General features: G+C 39.0%; 2 protein-coding genes across 13 annotated transcripts in view; one reads left to right on the top strand and one right to left on the bottom strand.

Annotated features, from left to right (window-relative positions):
• The first annotated feature begins 18 nt into the window (after positions 1–18).
• On the top strand, positions 19–11770 carry EXOSC8 (exosome component 8). 2 transcript variants are annotated; one of them, XM_080575781.1, is made up of 12 exons: positions 19–60; positions 1821–1857; positions 2893–2956; positions 4042–4115; positions 4705–4750; positions 5769–5874; positions 5962–6007; positions 6266–6362; positions 7412–7532; positions 9663–9769; positions 10180–10302; positions 11634–11770. In XM_080575781.1, the coding sequence occupies exons 1-11, from the start codon at positions 44–46 to the stop codon at positions 10293–10295; spliced, it is 831 nt and encodes a 276-aa protein (XP_080431907.1). In that variant the 5' UTR covers positions 19–43; the 3' UTR covers positions 10296–10302; positions 11634–11770. The 2 variants fall into 2 exon arrangements, with proteins under 2 accessions (XP_080431907.1, XP_080431906.1); XM_080575780.1 differs by lacking the exon at positions 11634–11770 and having other exon boundaries at positions 10180–10395.
• The window catches only part of SUPT20H (SPT20 homolog, SAGA complex component), a 35324-nt gene continuing 28468 nt past the window's right edge, over positions 10321–17176 (bottom strand). For 7 of the 11 annotated variants that reach the window (XM_080575767.1, XM_080575776.1, XM_080575770.1 and 4 more), the window contains exons 21-23: positions 16053–16108; positions 12319–12424; positions 10321–10858 (exon numbers count right to left, since the gene is read on the bottom strand). In XM_080575767.1, coding sequence (XP_080431893.1) covers positions 10755–10858; positions 12319–12424; positions 16053–16108 — 266 coding nt within the window. In that variant the 3' untranslated portion in view covers positions 10321–10754. The remainder of the gene's footprint in view (positions 10859–12318; positions 12425–16052; positions 16109–17176) is intronic. The other 4 variants (XM_080575771.1, XM_080575777.1, XM_080575773.1 and 1 more) reach the window with 1 other exon arrangement.

Below are 17176 nucleotides of genomic sequence, written 5' to 3'. Positions count from 1 at the left end.
CACACCCGGGGAAGGGAAGGGAAGGGAGGGGAAAGGCAGCGGCATGGCGACGGCGTTCAAGTAAGCGCGGGGCGCCGGGGCGGCCCCTCGCGGCTCTGCCCCGCCTGGGCATGGCCCCCGGGGGTTGTAGGAGGATCGGGGAGCCCGCGTCTTCTCTCCTCGTCCTGGGACCGTGGGTTCTGCCTGCTGCGCGAAATGGGGTGTCGCGAGTGATCGTGGGTGGGTGGGTGCGGAGGGGTGCTGGCCCCTGTGGCGGGGCTGGGGGTGGGATCGGAGGAGCCCCCATGAGACGCGGGGGCTCCGTGTGCCGGCTTCCCTGGGGATAAGCGTGCTGCTCCGGAGCCCCCTTATTTCCTTCTGGGTACACGTTATAAAACGTGTGTGTGTGTGTAACAGCGCCGCTGTCAGTGCCTGCATCTTAACACGGCTGAGTGCGGGGTCACAACAACCCCATGCAGCGCGACAGGCTTGGGGCAGAGCGGCTCAAAAGCTGTGCAGAGGAAAAGGATCTGGGGGTGCTGACTGATGGTCGCCTGAACACGAGCCGCCACTGTGCCCAGGTGGCCAAGAAGGCCAACAGCATCCTGGCTTGTATCGAATAGTGCAGCCAGCAGGAGCAGGGGGGTGATCATCCCCCTCTGGTGAGGCCGCACCTCGAGTGCTGTGTTCAGCTTTGGGCCCCTCACTACAAGAAGGACATCGAGGCCCTGGAGTGTGTCCAGAGAAGGGCTACGAAGCTGGTGAAGGGCCTGGAGCACAAGTCCTGTGAGGAGCGGCTGAGGGCACTGGGGGTGTTTGGTCTGGGGAAGAGGAGGCTCAGGGGAGACCTCATTGCTCTCTGCAACTACCTGAAAGGAAGTTGTGGGGAGCTGGGGGTTGGCCTCTTCTCACAGGTAACTAGAGGGAATGGCCTCAAGTTGCTCTAGGGGAGGTTCAGGTTGGAAATGAGGAGACATTTCTTCTCAGAAAGAGCAGTCAGGCACTGGGACGGGTTGCCCAGGGAGGTGGTGGAGTCACCGTCCCTGGGGGTGTTCAAGGAAAGGTTGGACGTGGTGCTTGGGGACATGGGTTAGTGGGTGACATTGGTGGTAGGGGGATGGCTGGACCAGATGATCTTGGAGGCCTTTTCCAACCGTAATGATTCTATGATTCTAAACAGGAGAAGGCTTTGTTCAAATACTGAAACAACACTTACGAGTTCTTTTTACCTTAATGTTGTGTGCTTAAAAAAACAACGCACAGACTATGTTGGCAATATCTGAGTAATAATAAACATAAATTATTTCTCAACTGAAGCATGAAGCATTTATTGCAGTTTTTATTTTTTTGTAAAGATTCAGAGAAAAATGTAACATTTCATGTAGTTGTGTTAAACTGTTCTGTGCATCTGAATGCAGTCATTGAGCTACCAAATATTTCAGATACTGTAATAAAATTACACTTTCTGCAGGTCTTCAAAAAATTCTATATTCTTGCTTCAGAAAACATTCACTTTGACCTTAAAACTAATAGGTATTTAATTAATATTACTGAGGTGAAAGCTAGTAGCTTGTGTTAGGTGTATGTGCATGCAGATTCCTTATGGAGAAGAAGTATTTTGGAAAATGAATGAGAAAAAAGCTTTGTGTCTTCATCTTTACTGTTTCTTAGATCAGTCTAGAGTTTCCAAGTCTTTCATATTCGTATTTCATATTGCTAAGCAGCTTTGCAAGCCATCTTGATTCTTAGATTATTTGTTGTTGTAGGATAGCGCTTGCTTTTTCTTTTTGCTCTCTCTCCTTGGAAGCTTGTGTGTAAACATCCTTTCCTATTTATTGCAGAACAGTGGAACCGTTGGAATATTACAGAAGATTTTTGGTGAGTAAAACATGATGTGCATGTATAAATTGCTTGCAAGCAATTCTTTATGTGTACTCAAGTTTTTTTAATTTGCATGGAAACTTGAAACTGTAGGGGAGAAACAACTCATTGAGTTGGGGAAAAATGCTTGTAGCTCTTCAGAACTTGTTTTTCTTCCTGTCTCTGTCACTGTTTCCGTGGCAGGTTGTGTTCCTGTTTAACTCCAGATGTGAAAATGCTTTTGTTGGCCTCAAAAGGAATCTGAGTTAAATTTGACCAAGGTGGTGGTGCAGGCTTGTGTCTAGTGCAAAGCGACTTGGCTTTCAGTTGCTACTAAAAGTAATAAAAAATATTGCTACTAACTGTGCTCACTGTAACTATGAAGGAGAGCCTTTTTTTTTCCTGTATGCTTTACACTAAAATACTACTGACTTGGAAATGAGTACAGCATTACTGCCATTAGTTTCAGTTCTTGTAATTGAACCAAAAGTTTTGATTTGAGAAGCTTGAAATTGTGATGAGTAATAGTTCAGATCTAACGTGAATCATAACAAATTGGTGCTGCTTTTAACTGAAGGTTTAGGTTCTGTTGAACAACTTCTGACTGACAATATTTAGAAGTTTGTTTTGTTTTGTTTTGTTTTCACTCTAATGTTCATTTTGAGAGCTCCGCTAGGCGGAGTTAAGGGATGGGAATTGCCTAAAAACTCCAAACAACGCATACAGGTAGAAACTCTCAGTTTAAGTTTCTGAATCTAGCCTGTAGTACTTATCCTTGAAACAGACAATCAATCTATTGTTACATTTATTTTCTAAATCAGTTACAATAAATAAAAAAACCCTGAACCTGCAACCACAAACAGGGCATCTGTTGATGAAAAACTGTCTGGATTGTGATTGAGCTTTTCCTAGCAATTTTGTAGCTGTGCATTTCCACCAAAATGGAGAATGCTTTTTATATAAACTTACTGATGTGTTATTTGATAAAATAAGTCTGGTGTGTTACTTGATAAGAATATGTTTTCTAATTTGAAATTTGTAATTTCTGTGTAGAAAGAGAACTGTCGACCTGATGGAAGGGAGCTAGGTGAATTCCGGGCAACCACTGTCAACATAGGTAAGTAGAATAATAATGATAATGTGGGTATTATTAATCTCACATTGCAATAGCCAGTACCCTTAATGACTTGCTGATCAGATTTCTTGGTGCTTGAATTTTGAAACAAGAAAGAGGAAGGATTTTTATTTATAGTTCCAACAAACACTGAAAAGAACGCATGGTACAGTAATATTTTTGAACATTGTTCTCTGGTCCTGCCCCGGGATGGTACGCACGGCAAAATTTAGGTGGTCTTAGAAGTGTGGCTCCTCCTAAGACCAGCAGCTTCATGTTCTGGATGCTGAAGGCAGTGTCTGTCCACATCCTGACCAGTGCACAGCCGATGCCTGGCATCTTGAAAGGTGCTGACTCCTGGCCTGCGCTTTGTTCTAAGCTCGATGAGCAGCTGGCTCGAGTAGAGGCAAGATGCCTTATGTGCAGTGAGCAGCAGGCCTTAACTACCTTTCTTAGACCTTGCTGTGGTTTCTGAAAGAAATATGCAGGTTAGCATGCGCCACCACGGAATGATTGCTGGTTATTGCTGAAACAAATGCTGCAGATTTTTTCCATTGTACAGTGTTGCCTTTTCGTGAGGTCTAGCTCTAAGTCAGTGAAAAGGTAATCTGGTGATAACCGTCCTTGATTACTGGCTTAAAAGTTTTCCATTGATAGGATCTGATCTAGAGCTGTTTTACCTGTTTGTGTGGTAAAAGGTACGTTTTCATCTAGTAGAGCATTGAGTGCTATTAATGTCAAGGATATTATTAGTTCAAGTTTGCATCAATGTACAAAACACAATCTGTTGTACATGAAAAAAAATTGATCAAGCTAATAATGAGGCAAGCTTAATCTGTAATATTTTGGGAGAAAATGCTAGTAGTAAATTTTGGATAATGGATTCATCAATCCTTAGCTTGAATTTTAAGAATGCTAATAATCCAATATTCTGACTGTTTGATAGAGAGAGGGGATCTGTTCCCATCCTGGATTCATCAAGACTTTGCTTAGCCTGCGTTTAGTTTAAAATGACAGAGATGACAGGCGGATGTTAATTAATTTGAATGAAAGAAAGATTTTTATCGAACTGCACTTTTTCTCTTCAGGTTCAATTACAACTGCGGATGGGTCTGCCCTGGTGAAACTGGGAAATACTACAGTAATTTGTGGAGTTAAAGCGGTATGGTTGGTTTTGATTTTAACTTGTCTGTTAGCTGAATTTGTTTATTTTTCTGTAGAATGCATCTCCTGACGAATTACAATAATATGCCAGTCAGATACAATTACATTATTTCATGAGTTACTTTCGGGTCTCAGAGATAATATTATTTCACTGTCTAGTGCTGCTTGTACATTCTGAGAATGTGTATTTTTGTGGTGTGTACTGCATATGGGGAAAGATATGCACAGAAATACAGAGCTTTTATCTAGAAATAACAGACAGCAATTGAAGAGTTTCTGCAGACTGATCAATAAGTGGATTGGTAATTAGTTGGCTGGACTGTGAATTGCCTTGTAGCCTCAGCTTTACTGGTGGCCTGCCGTGAACCCTGGGATAAATCACTTCACACCCCTGCATGCAGTGAGAGGTTTTCCCATTGGCAACATACAGACGGTTTGCTACCTATGAACTTGCAACTGATGAAAAAGAGCTCTTGTAAATCTAACTGCAATGATAACTGGCAAGAAAATGACGCTTCGTACTTAGAATAGCTGGAGAATCTTTCTGAACAAAATTCAGCTCTTCATTTCTTCCTTTTTTATTCCAGGAACTTGCTGCACCTGCGGTAGATTCTGCTAATAAAGGATATATTGGTAAGCTTTTTGGTGTTGTTCTTACTCAGATTTTTTTATTGCTTTAGCTAAAAGTAATGATGGGACAGATGAAGCGTGCTGTGAAGGCCTCTTTAGGGAAAGAAATTGGGTAAAGCTGTATTACTTGCCATAAAATCAGTTTTCAAACTGACATTCAGGAAGTGGTACTTCAGAAATTTCAGAATTTCCCTGCTCTGCTTGTGAGTTTTCTATGCAAAGCTACTTTCTCATTCCTGTTTCCAGACCGGGATGAAAATAAACCCTCAGTGAGGGATGTTTGTTAAGGGGAGAAAGGTAGTTCATCTATGAAAGATTGGGCCATGCAAGGTTGTGCAAAGGCACGTTATCTTTTGTCTTGAAGTCCCAGCAGACAAAAAAGGCTACACAAACTGCTTATTTCTCAGGGAACTGTAGAAATCCAGCATCCTCACTCCTGTGCAGAGTTTCTTGTGAAATAAAATCATTCAGTGGAACAGAGAGCTTATGTGAAATCCCCTTTTTTATAAGGTACCTCCAAAGTATGTTGTTTTCAGTGAACCTCATTATGGTCTGTGGATTTTTTTTTCCACAAAAGTTTATGCATGTTTTTGCTTCCAGTCTAAAGCATCAAGTTTTAATGGTTGATGAAAAGCAGATAGCATACCAGTAAAGTGACGCAGTGGGACGAAAATGGTGCTGTTGCTTTATCTAGTTAAGAATGCTTAACACTAAGGGAAGGGTTTGTGTGAGGTCATGATACTCACAGAAGGAATCCAAACAGAAAATGGTAAGTACAAGTATTTGCTTTTCTGTGGAACATACCTTTTCCAAGTACAGACTTCTACAAGCTCTTTAGTACAAACTCAAATGTAAGTATTTTTGAGGGGAGAAGTAGGAAGGCTTGACTGAAGAATTCTTGGTCTTGCTTTTCATTTGAAGCACATAAAATGGTATTAAAAGTGCATATTGTCTTATTTCTGTTTTTGATTTCCCATGCCATGATTTCTTTAGTTTATAACTGATGATTTTTGTTACCCAGTTCCAAATGTAGAACTGCCATCCCTCTGTTCAACAAGGTTTCGCTCTGGACCTCCTGGCGAAGAGGCTCAAGCAGCAAGCCAGTTTATCGCGGATGTGATTGAAAAGTAAGGACCATCTTACTGCAATTACACCACAAACAACTCTGCAAGACAGTTTTCTATTTGCTGTTTTACTTTCTCGTTTTATTTTAGTTCACAGATAATAGCAAAAGAAGATCTGTGTATTGCAAATGGCAAGGTAAGTTGTATCTCCATATAAAGAAGGGCATACTAGCAAGATCATGGTGGTTAAGATGTTAAAGAAGGTATTGGGGGTTGTAGTTTTGTTGTTTTTGTTGTTTTTTCAATTTAGATAGCTTGGTTTAGGTCTAAAGTGTAAAATTTTGTTCTTATGAAAGAAATAAGTATCTTTGTTTGTGTGGCCAGTGTTTTCTTAGATATTGCACCATTTGCTTAGCTGCTGTAATAATTCACGTGTGCAAACCTTTTTTGATAGCTTGCTTGGGTGTTATACTGTGACATCATATGTCTGGACTATGATGGAAACATCTTGGATGCCAGTGCCTTTGCTTTGTTAGCAGCATTAAAAAATGGTAAGTCTTCTCTAGAGTAAGAAACACACTCTGATTGCTGTTGCTTGGAGAAATACGTTAGTTTTTAATCATGAGGGAAAATAATTGCTTCACAATTCCTTAACTCTGCTTTTTGCTGTCACCTAAATTCCTAAATTGGGAATACAGAGTGGAACTGATGGTAAGGATTCCATAGATACGTAACAGCTGGGCAGTAAGATCTTTTTGTACGTATGTTCTTGCTGTCTTGTAAGATTAATAGCCATTCTGTGTGTTCTGTCTCAGAAATCGGAACCTTTCAGCAGCAGTCACAAACGACTTTAATGTCTAGTAGAGCAGCTTACCTTGTTCATCTGTGTTGTGTAGGCAGAACAAGCTGCTGGGAGCTTAGCTTATTTTGTCAAAACACAATGTTTGTAGCTTCATGCGTTATAGTTTGAAAGTACTGTTTTCATGCATGCTAGATATGTATGATTATTCACAAGGTGTGGTTTATATACGCATGTAGGAGACAGCATAAAGAGTTAAGAGAAAGGCTTCCTTTTCTAAGCATGAATTGCTTGCCTTTGAGTTCCCATAGCTAATTTGCTCTTGATTTCCCTGTCTCCATTACTGGGTTGTTAGAGTGAGAGTGATCTTAAGATTGGATTGTGCTTTTTCTACAGATGTATAAAATACATGAGATGAGACTATATATATATGTTTTTTTTTTTACATGTCCTGTAGGCATTTTTTGGGGAAAAAATGCTTTTTGTTCCATTTGAGACTAAAGGTGTTGTAATCGTACAGTATTTTGGAAGCAGAAAATGCTTCCATGTAGGGAGGAACGTTACTTTCAAGAGAAAAGTGAAATAGTTACATGAACAGCTAGTTTTAAGCTAAACACTTTCCTTGGATTCAAAAAATGTAACACTAATAATGTAACCAAAACCCCCTTCTCATCTGCTTTCAGTGGCTTACCAATATGGTAAGAGGACAGCTTGAATATTTCAGTGGTCTAGGACATCTGTAGGCCTATTGAAAATAGCAGTGTTTAATATTTTACTATTGTCATTTTTTCATCTCTTCAGTCCAATTGCCATCTGTTACTATAAATGAAGAAACTGGTTTGTCGGAAGTTAATTTAAAACAGAAGAATCCTTTGGTTATCAGAAAGCATCCAGTTGCCACATCCTTTGCTATATTTGATGAGTAAGTTCCTAACTGTTTTGTACTTATGAAAACAACTGTGAATCTAAAAGAAATAGTGAAAACGTGAGGATGCTACTGGTGTTTCTGCACTTCTCATCCACTGCTGCTGGTGAAGGACGCGAGGGTTCAGGCAATGCTGTTTCGCTTGCTCTTATATCCAAGGTGTGTCTCGCTGAACTGATTTCTAGTTCTGCAGTATAAATGAGTATGCAGCAAAAAAAACCACCAAAGTTTGTCCAACTTCCTCCTGTGACTTCAAGCAGAACTGTTTCCCAGCCTAAAGGACAGGCATAAAAGTACTCTAGGGTTGAAGGTTTTGGAGAAGGTATTGATTTATGTTTATGCAGTATCCTTGAGACAAATGAACGCAACTAATAGAGTTAATCTTGTAAAATTTTATGTACATAGCTTATACAAAAGACAGTAGTTTTTTGAACAGATTATATGAAGGGTTTAGTCAACAGAGGAAGTAAAAAGTACCGGTCCACTCAAAACAATAAAACCTCTGGATAACTGAAAACATAATTACCCAAGATGAAGTATGACCAGCACTCTTAAGTCATTGTTCCTGTACGTAAAGAATCTGATTATAAGAAGTCAAAATAATCCCATCTGATAACTTGACTCCTCACCTGAAATTGTTTATTGGCTCTTCATTAGTGTAAGTATGTTATTTAAGTGTTCTGTTGCTGCATAGAAGAAAAGTAGAGAATCAAAAATACGGTATTTACTGTGCTATCAATCCATTTAAATATTTAGAGACGTCAGGCGTTTACGGCACATTTAGCTGTATTCACAGAAATTACTGATAGGCCCTTTGATTCAACTGTGGGACGGGGTGAGGGGAGTGCTAAGCTCCAATGCTGATCAAGTGATTACCAAATGAATCAAAGCAGAAAGTTACAGGCGCGCTGGTGCAGAGCACTGTGGAGCTCCACAGCATGATCCCTGCGGAGTCAGCCTGTACATAAATAAAGAGCCAGGTCTGATGCATCCAGCTCTCGGTGGGTTCAGGTTTCCTTTGTCATGCTGCACAGGACTGATGCTGCACAGCCTGTGTGGGTAGAATAAAAAAGTAGCATTTTTGAGTAGCATAGCTAAGGACTGTTATTTTTATTACACTGTTGCACTGAAAGAGCAATCTGAAACTGTTGGTTAAAGTGTAAATTACCCAGGAGAACTTTTTAAAAATTATGCATTGCTGCATGAGTTTAAATCAAAAAATTATTCCAATTATTTAATGGGCATATAGCCTTACTGCTATTCCCCCAGAACTTGCCATAATCATCCAGTCTAGGTGCACTGTAGCTGGTAGGTTGAAGTCGATTGCATCAATCTCTCACACAAAATTTAGTTAACCCACGTGAACTGAGGCTTCATGAAAACTTCAGGTATAGTCCGTTTGGCTATATCATAACTCAGAAGCGAAACGTTTGTAGTACCATTTTTTTTGTTTGTTTTGTTTTTGAAAGAGAAACTAAGCCTGACGTGTTGTTGTTTGGCTTTTTTAAGTTCAAGCTCTTGTTGTGCAAAGTTGTCTTTTAGTTGATATCCTTTTTTTCATTGGTTTGCTCAATTTTTAACTTGAAAACTAGTATTTTCTCCTTTAATGATCTGCATTGTCTGATGTATTTGACAGCTTATTTTGATTTCCTTAAGGTACCCAGTAACCATTTTTGAACCATTCACAGTCTGAGTGATGTTAGAGCTCTCTGACAAACAATTGAGAGCTACTTTGGTGAATTTACAGTAGGAAATATATTTTGCTTTAAGGTCTGATATAGATTAATGAAGGCTACACCTAAAAACATCGTCTTTGCTTAACTATGAAATAAGTGGTTGCGTACTGCAAATAACAATTTTAACGGTATTTTCCTGCAATACCACAGGTCTATAAAACTTGCACATAAAGATGTATTTTGACAGCTGGTATTTTAACAGACCTATACACTATTTCCCTTTTTTTTTAAAACTAGTACATTGTGGTAAAAAAAACACAGATGAGTTTGAACACTAAATCAATCTAAATTATTTTATAACACTACATTAAAATTAATTAGCAAATGTATTTTGCAGCCATGTTTAAGGAACATCATGTACTAACGTCCGCATATATTTTCCTTTCAAAAGCACCTTACTCGTAGTCGATCCAACTGCTGAAGAAGAAGACTTAGCAACTGGAACAGTAACCATTGTAACTGATGAAGAAGACAGACTCTGTTCCGTCCATAAGCCAGGTACTTCCAGGCTCATTGCACAGTAACCTATGAAGAAGATGGTCTTTTCTTGACCTATATGCTATATAGCCGCTTTTCTTTGTAAAATGTGTGCGTTTTATGACAACAGATTGCTTAAGTAATGATTAAACCACTTACTCTTGAAATTCATTTTGAAAGAGGTGGCATGAGTGACATTTAAAAGTCATAGCTTATCCTGCACATAGCAAAGGACAAATCTTGAGCGTGCCTACTGTTTAGCTTCAGCGTGTTTGTTTTCTGTGCCTGAGGCTATAGTTGAAGTTGTATACTCTCTTAGGTGAAAGTTAGTTGAGAGAATTACTATATTAATACCCTGACTTGGAAAACACATGTAAGGATACTTAACTGAAGCATAAGTGGAAAATCAAATTGTTCCTTTCGATTCTTAGGTGGAAGTCCTCTGACAGGAGCCAAGCTTCAGGACTGTATCACCAGAGCCATAACAAGACACAAAGAAGTAAAGAAGCTGATAGACAAAGTAATAAAAAGCATAAAGCCGAACTGAACAAAAGGCAAGATCTTTTCAAAAGTGGATTTGTAAAAATTGTATTTGTTACAGTGTTCACAAACCTTTTTATACTAAATAAACAAATACCAATACTACATTTACAAAGTTCATTTTTTCTAAAATGCTTTTCACCCTTATACTATGTACAATGCTGCTGAATGGTAAAAAATACAAGATAAAACATTCTGTTAAAAAATTAAGTGACTTAAAAGGAAACCGGACCCTAGCTGCTTTATCAATGAAGTCGCCACGTTATATAGGGGTAGCTTCCAAAACCAGTTTATTTCAGTGTAATGTCAAATGGCCGGTTTCCCACCAGTAATATAAAACACTGATTTGTTTTTAAGCTTTCTCCTTTTTGAACTGGAAAAAAAAATCACCTTTGAATCATTTTTATAGAGAAAAAAAAAAAGCAAGTCTCAGGATTTTGGAGGGGCTGGTGTGCCTCTTTTCCTTTTACTTTTTGAGTGGCTGCCTGAATGCTGTTGATGTCGCAGGTGAGCTGCTTGTGCTGCTGCTGCTGCCGCCATAGCCATTTGATGCTGCAAGAATCGCAACTGCTGCCACGAAGGAGAAGGGGGAGAAAAAGCTTGTTAGTGTTAGCTATGAAGCTATGTTTCACATCAGAAAGAATGACAGGAAGGTGGAAAAAAAATAAACTGAGGAGGCACTAGGTTAACAAAAGGAATACATCATGTACTTGGGCAATGAGTACAGTCAAGCAGCACCAGTGGCACAGAAGCCTGCTGAGGGCATATCTAACACTACACGTTCTCAGACAGCTGTTTCTTTGCCCTTTCTCTCCATTGCAGTAACTGCAGTAACTCAGCAACTTCAGTGAACATTTGGTGACAGTACATTTTTAGCATCGTACCTTTTCTGTGTATGTAGTGTTTTCTTTGTGTATCACAAGAAGACCGTGTGCTAAAAGTATTTTAATATTTTCGTAAAGCATCTGAATAACAGAATGCTAAAGGAATGCTTTGTCAGAGATGTTGTATATACTGACTGTAGCTGTGCTACACTGGAACTTACAGGTGCTTCAAGTGTCTTTATTTTGCAATCCTAATGGCACCTGGCAGAGCTTATTTAGTAATGTGCCACAAGCACTCCTTGAATGTTATCAAATCAGGAAGGTGGATGGCTTAAATGAATAAAAATAAAGGCAGTGCTCCAAGCTGAGAAAACTACAGATTTCAAGTCTTTCATGATAGTTTGTCTGAATTCTTTTTTTTTTTTTTTTTTTTTTTAGTTTTAGACTGTAAAGACAGTTTTTAAAAAAAGGAGATTTTTTGTTTTGGAGCTGAGAATTCTTTTTTTTTTTTTTTTAAACAGAGCGAAGTTGCTGGATTACTTGTATCTGTTGCTGCTGCTGCTGCAAGGCTTGTTGTTGTTGCTGTTGTAAGGCAGAAGAGAGCTGGAGTCTCTGCTGAGGAAGGCTTTGCCCAGGTCTGTTCACGGCAGAGCCAAGCTGAGACAACACTAAGAAAGGAGAAGGGGAAAGCAGGCAGGTCAAAGAGGTCAGGTTGAGTTTGTCAGGGTTGGGAAAGGAAGGCATAGGAATAGAGTGTAACAGAAAGGGAGGATCAACAGAATTAGTTTAAGTAAAATTGGAAACAGTGCAGAATAAAATATACATGATATACGTACTTGGTTAGTTAGAACATAATTAGATTATGAAGTGCTCGTGGAGACACAAAGAGGTTTCTCATACTGGATGTTAACCACACAGTTAAAGAAACATTCTTCAATGAAGTCTGGAATGGAATTTTCCTGTATTTTCTTATCGTATCAAGTGTGACTTACTCATGCGATATAACCAATTTATTACACTTAACTGCCAAACAAAGCAGAGAAGTGCACGCGTTGGTAGTGGAAGTCAAGTATTTCTTGTATAATTCATGTGCTGATAATAAATAGCAAGTTGTTCTTTAAGACTTCCGTAAGACCAAACTTCATTTCAGTGTGAATTTATCAACATACACACTTAAATACAAAAGGAGGCTCAGCAAGCACATACCTGTGGCTTGAGGTTGCATAAAATTCCCTACTCCAGTCAGGTTAATAACAGCAGCTTGTTGGGCAGATAATGCCTGATCTTGATTGGATGGACCTTGGTCAGACCCCTAGCAAAAATGAAAAGCTTGATCCTTATTACCAAACTCAGTACCAATAAATAAGTAAAGCCAGCGTGACGACAAGCTTCCGAAGTGCCATTTAAAAACATTTAATTCTACGTTTTACAGTGCATGTAGATACAGGCTACAATGTAGCCCCTACTGAAGTATAACAAACGGATGCCGAATGCTTCCAAACAGCTGTTTGGCAGAAACGGAATTATGGCAGTGACTCAGAAGTACCATGCAGATATCTGCTTCCCTGCTGTCAGTCAGTAGAGATTACAGTTTATGGTTGTAATCTTAGCGCATTTCCTCTCCTGCTCCCCACCCCCAAAGCCTTCAGGTGACACCTGAAACCATCCACATGCAAAGGTCCTAATCATAATCAAAACGTGAAAAGTCTGAAAACTTACATTCACATGTTCAGACTGTCATATATGCCTTAATGTCATTAAAAAAAAAAATGAACTCTGCTTTTAAAATTTTGCTTTCAGAACAAAGTAGCCCCGACACTAAATGGAATTACTGGATTCTGATCTAGTGTTTACTGACATTAAGAGTGCTGAATTACGACCTTTTCTTGCATTGATCCAAATAGCAGGGAAATAAAATATTACACATGATTTAAGCAAACTGCATGGCTTATCAGTCATAAGGAGGGAAAAAAAAAAAAAACGAGTTTTTGAGCTGGTGCATTTCCAGGAATTGCAATGCTTCTTTAGAATGACCACATGAAATAATACCGCTAAGATCTAGGTAAACTCGGCCAAAAGACTGAACATCAAGACATACATCATCATCTTGGTGAAGACAATGAAGACAGACTAACAAAGTCATAGAACCAGCATCTGGAAAGAAACAACCCTAAGTACGAACAAAGTAGGTATACTAGTGGTAGCACAGATTTTTTTTTGTCTTTTGGTACTAAAGTTTTTTCCACTAAGCACTTGGATTACAGCACTGTGAACATACATGTTCTTGTCCTTAGAGTGAGTTAAGGAATCTAGTGTTCATAATAGCTCATTTTAACCTAACAACCTTAACCCTGAACTATAATATGTAGTAAGAAAACCATTCCTTATGGCAAGTTAGCCAATACAGAGATTGATTTCTTCCAGAAAAACCTTTCTGCCACAGAAAGGACTTAGGCTCAAATCAGCCTTTGTGTAAATGTCCTTAAAGTTAGCATGTAGAAAATAAAACACTAGAATATGAGCTTGAATTATATATATGTATGTATATAGTTTGTTAATCCAACTAGTAACTGACATTTGGATTCTGAGAATAAGTCTGGAAGTCTCCTATTAAACCGTCACACATTTCAGAACGAGGCCTGTGACACAGGAGACTATACACCATGAAAATATTTTAAAGAGTCATCTTATTTATGAACAGTCTACAGCAGCACAAGCAAAATTATGACAAAGCGAGTTGTGTATCCACAGAGACAATTTGGTAAACAAAAGTCTTGCACGTTTGGGGAGATGAGAGCTTGTGATTGTAAAGAACACAGAAACTGAGCAGCTGGTTTTCCCAAATTGCTGCACCAGTGCTGGAAAGACCTTTAGGCACAGGTAGAACTAACCACTTAAAATTTTTCATTTTGAGAATAAAGCGGTTTCCATCAAGTCTTTAGACTTCAGAGATTAACACCTTTAACACTAATTACAGGCAGCAGATCAGTAAGTGTCTTAAGATAACTTTAAAGCCAACTGATGTATTTATTTCTCTGGTGCAGAGAGAGCAGTTTTGTTACACTACAGGAGTGAAGATCATACACCAGCTCATAGCAGTTGTGAGCTACGAAGTTTTTGTTACTCAGTGGTAATCCTGTCTGTGTTTCTTCTCTGTTTGTCTATGGTATCTGCTAGTTATGATAAACAGAGCAAGACTAGGCTAATTTTACACCACTCACAGTGGGCTGGCTCTTTTAATGTTGGAGTGAGGCAGTGCTTAGCTGCTTTGTTACAGCTCTTCTATACAGGATAAAAATAAAGGAGTATAACCCAGCTCCAGCCACGGCAACAAAGCCACTGCGGTCTTTTGCAGTTCAACAAGGTTTTGGAGGAAGACTTTCCTCCCTCTCTGTTACAGATCTGTTGCATAAAGGCTCCTTTATTGTTGAGATGGTGAGAATAGGAGAAACTGATTCCTCCATGCACCCCAGACTGAGGGCTGTTAGCAACACACCTCTTCTCCCTGAGAAGAGCTGAGGGCTACAGGTTGTAGGCTGCTGAGACTGCTGCTGCTGCTGGAGCAGGTTAAAAATAAATGAACCACCTGGAAGCTGTTGAAGATTAAAAACAAAAGGCGTAATTCAATCAAACTGCTGCATTTCCCTCTGTCCTAGGATGAACGTGACATTGATAATGATGTATTCCTTGGAGGTTTTTTGGAAATCCTTTAGAATGAATCGGTTTGCAACAGCTGTTTTGTGAGGAAGCCTCATGCTCAAAATAAACCTGCATCAATTGTAGCTGGATTATTTTTTTTTAAACAGGAAAATACTTTTTAATTATTCTATTTCAACTAAAATAGCAGAGATTGTACCGATACTGGAAATGTAAAGGATGGTCTTCAAAAGCACTGTATAGTAGTTTCACATTCTGAGTATGTCACTGAAGTTTAATAGATGCTTCCAAAAAATAAGCTGAAGGTCTGATGCAAGAACTGTTAAAGTGAAAAAGTCTCAATTCCTCTCCCTTACCCCATTTTAATTGCAGTGATTCCAGCCAGATTATTGTTGGCTTTTGAGTATCAGAGGTAGCCTGACAGGGCATACTTCAATTTGGAATTGCATAAATACAAGCAGTTCATTTTAAAGAGCTCTACACTGCCTCCTGTGCCTGTCCTTTCCCATGTTTCTGGAGTGTGTACAGGAGCGGCAGGACGAAGCAGCAAAGCTACAGATGATCTTTTACTGGTATCAATTTTCTGAAGCATGGTGCAACATCTGTGGCATTTTGAAGCTGCACCTCTGCAGCTCTAACTTGCAGGCAACTTCAAGATCCAGGAATTACACCCAGTTCCACTCCCTGTTCTGCTTTTTAATGGAACTCAAACGTAATAAGCACCCTCTGCTCAAGTTTCTATTTGTATGTATGCTTAGAGCAAATGAAACATTTAAAGCCTTTTTGAACATCCTATCTTATGCAAACCTCTACTTTCATTACCAGCAGCTCTTTAAAGTTATTATTGCACCTACCTGTGCATGTTCAGCTTAGCTTTTAGGCCTTGGATGTGTAACCCTGAGTGATTCTGCTGTACTGTTTTGTGCTTTTCATATCACAACTTTAGTTTCAAGAATGATTTGCAATAAAAGCTTAGGCAAATCCAGAAAACTGAAGATGGTATTTTATGATTAATCTCTTGAATTCAAATGTCAGCATTTTTACACTGTTACTGAAAACTAGCTGCTTTGTTGTGAGCTGAGAATATCATTTCCACCTGGTATCTTTATATAAGTAACTTCTTCCTCATTTTAAGTGTTTTAAAAAAGCAAATGAAATTTGCAGTAAATGGTTTCATCAACTGGCTTCAAAGATCTGTGGCAGCCAATACTGTAAGCAGTGCTAAGCATGTCTCTAACGAAATGTAAGAAATTATTATTATTGTGTCCAAGTATATCAATTACCTGTAGAAGATTTAAGGGCCGAAGATTTGATGCATTTTTCAAACCAAAAGGGCTGCCTGTTAAAGAAAACATCTTTTTATTAGTAGGAAGTCTTTACTTAATTATATATGTGTATTGCAATTAATACACCTTTCCACTGGGATTATTTCAAACATTTGGAAGCTGGAAAACTGGCAAGCTTAAATTTTGTACTTTAACACAAATGCTGCATTTTCCATGAAGATGACAAGTTCACAGTTATCCAGATTCAAAGTTAAAGAGCTGACTGAGCAGAAAGAAAACTATCACTGTCAAACATTGTATATTGTAACCTGTAACTTGTGTATGCATTTACTACAAAGATGAACATGGAGAATTTCGTGGCAGTTATTTTTTCAGCAATTCTCTTTCTGGCTTTGAAAAGTTTTACTGTTTGTTCAGTAAACCTAGAAATGTCCAAGGACAGAATGAAGTAGCAGGTTCCCAGTTTCTTGATCATTATAACAAACAAACAACCCTGTCCAAAATCTTAGCAACTGTACTCCCCTACAAGGGCGCCTGCAAAGAGACATCTGACTTGGAGGGCTTTTGGCATTATTCCACACAGCACTCCTCCAAGACACACTAAAAAGATGTATATGTAATTATCTGTGAGGTGGGTACAGAACTGATTTAAATGCTCCAGTAAAACTGTAGCTGTCAAACAGAATCCCCACTGAGGTCTGCCACAGACCTAGATCAGCTCTCTACTCCCATTTGTTATGTGGATGACAGTGTGGAGTAAAAATCTGTGACAAAATTGGTAAGGGTTGATAATGCTTGAAAGGACAGGATTAGAACTAGAAGTGCTCATAAAGAATTGAAGAAAAGGTCTAAAATCAAAGACAGTGAATTCCAAAAAGACAAACAAACAAGTACAAAACTGAGTTAACTATCTTTGCATCTACACAGCAAGAAAGGATGTGAGAAATTACAGAAGTCACAAACATATCTGAATCACCCGTACCACAAATTATAGAACACACAGAAGAAAAGAACTTCACACAGTTTACATATATAGAACTGTCACAAGATGCTGCAGATAATAAAAATACAAAAGGGCTCAAAAACCAATTAGACAAGTCCCCAGAACAGAAGTCTAGCAA

This window comes from Anser brachyrhynchus (genome assembly GCF_964034855.1).
Source record: "Anser brachyrhynchus genome assembly, chromosome: 1".
Taxonomy (NCBI): domain Eukaryota; kingdom Metazoa; phylum Chordata; class Aves; order Anseriformes; family Anatidae; genus Anser; species Anser brachyrhynchus.
Note: the sequence above shows the minus strand (reverse complement) of the source record. Positions and strands in the feature narration are given on the sequence as shown.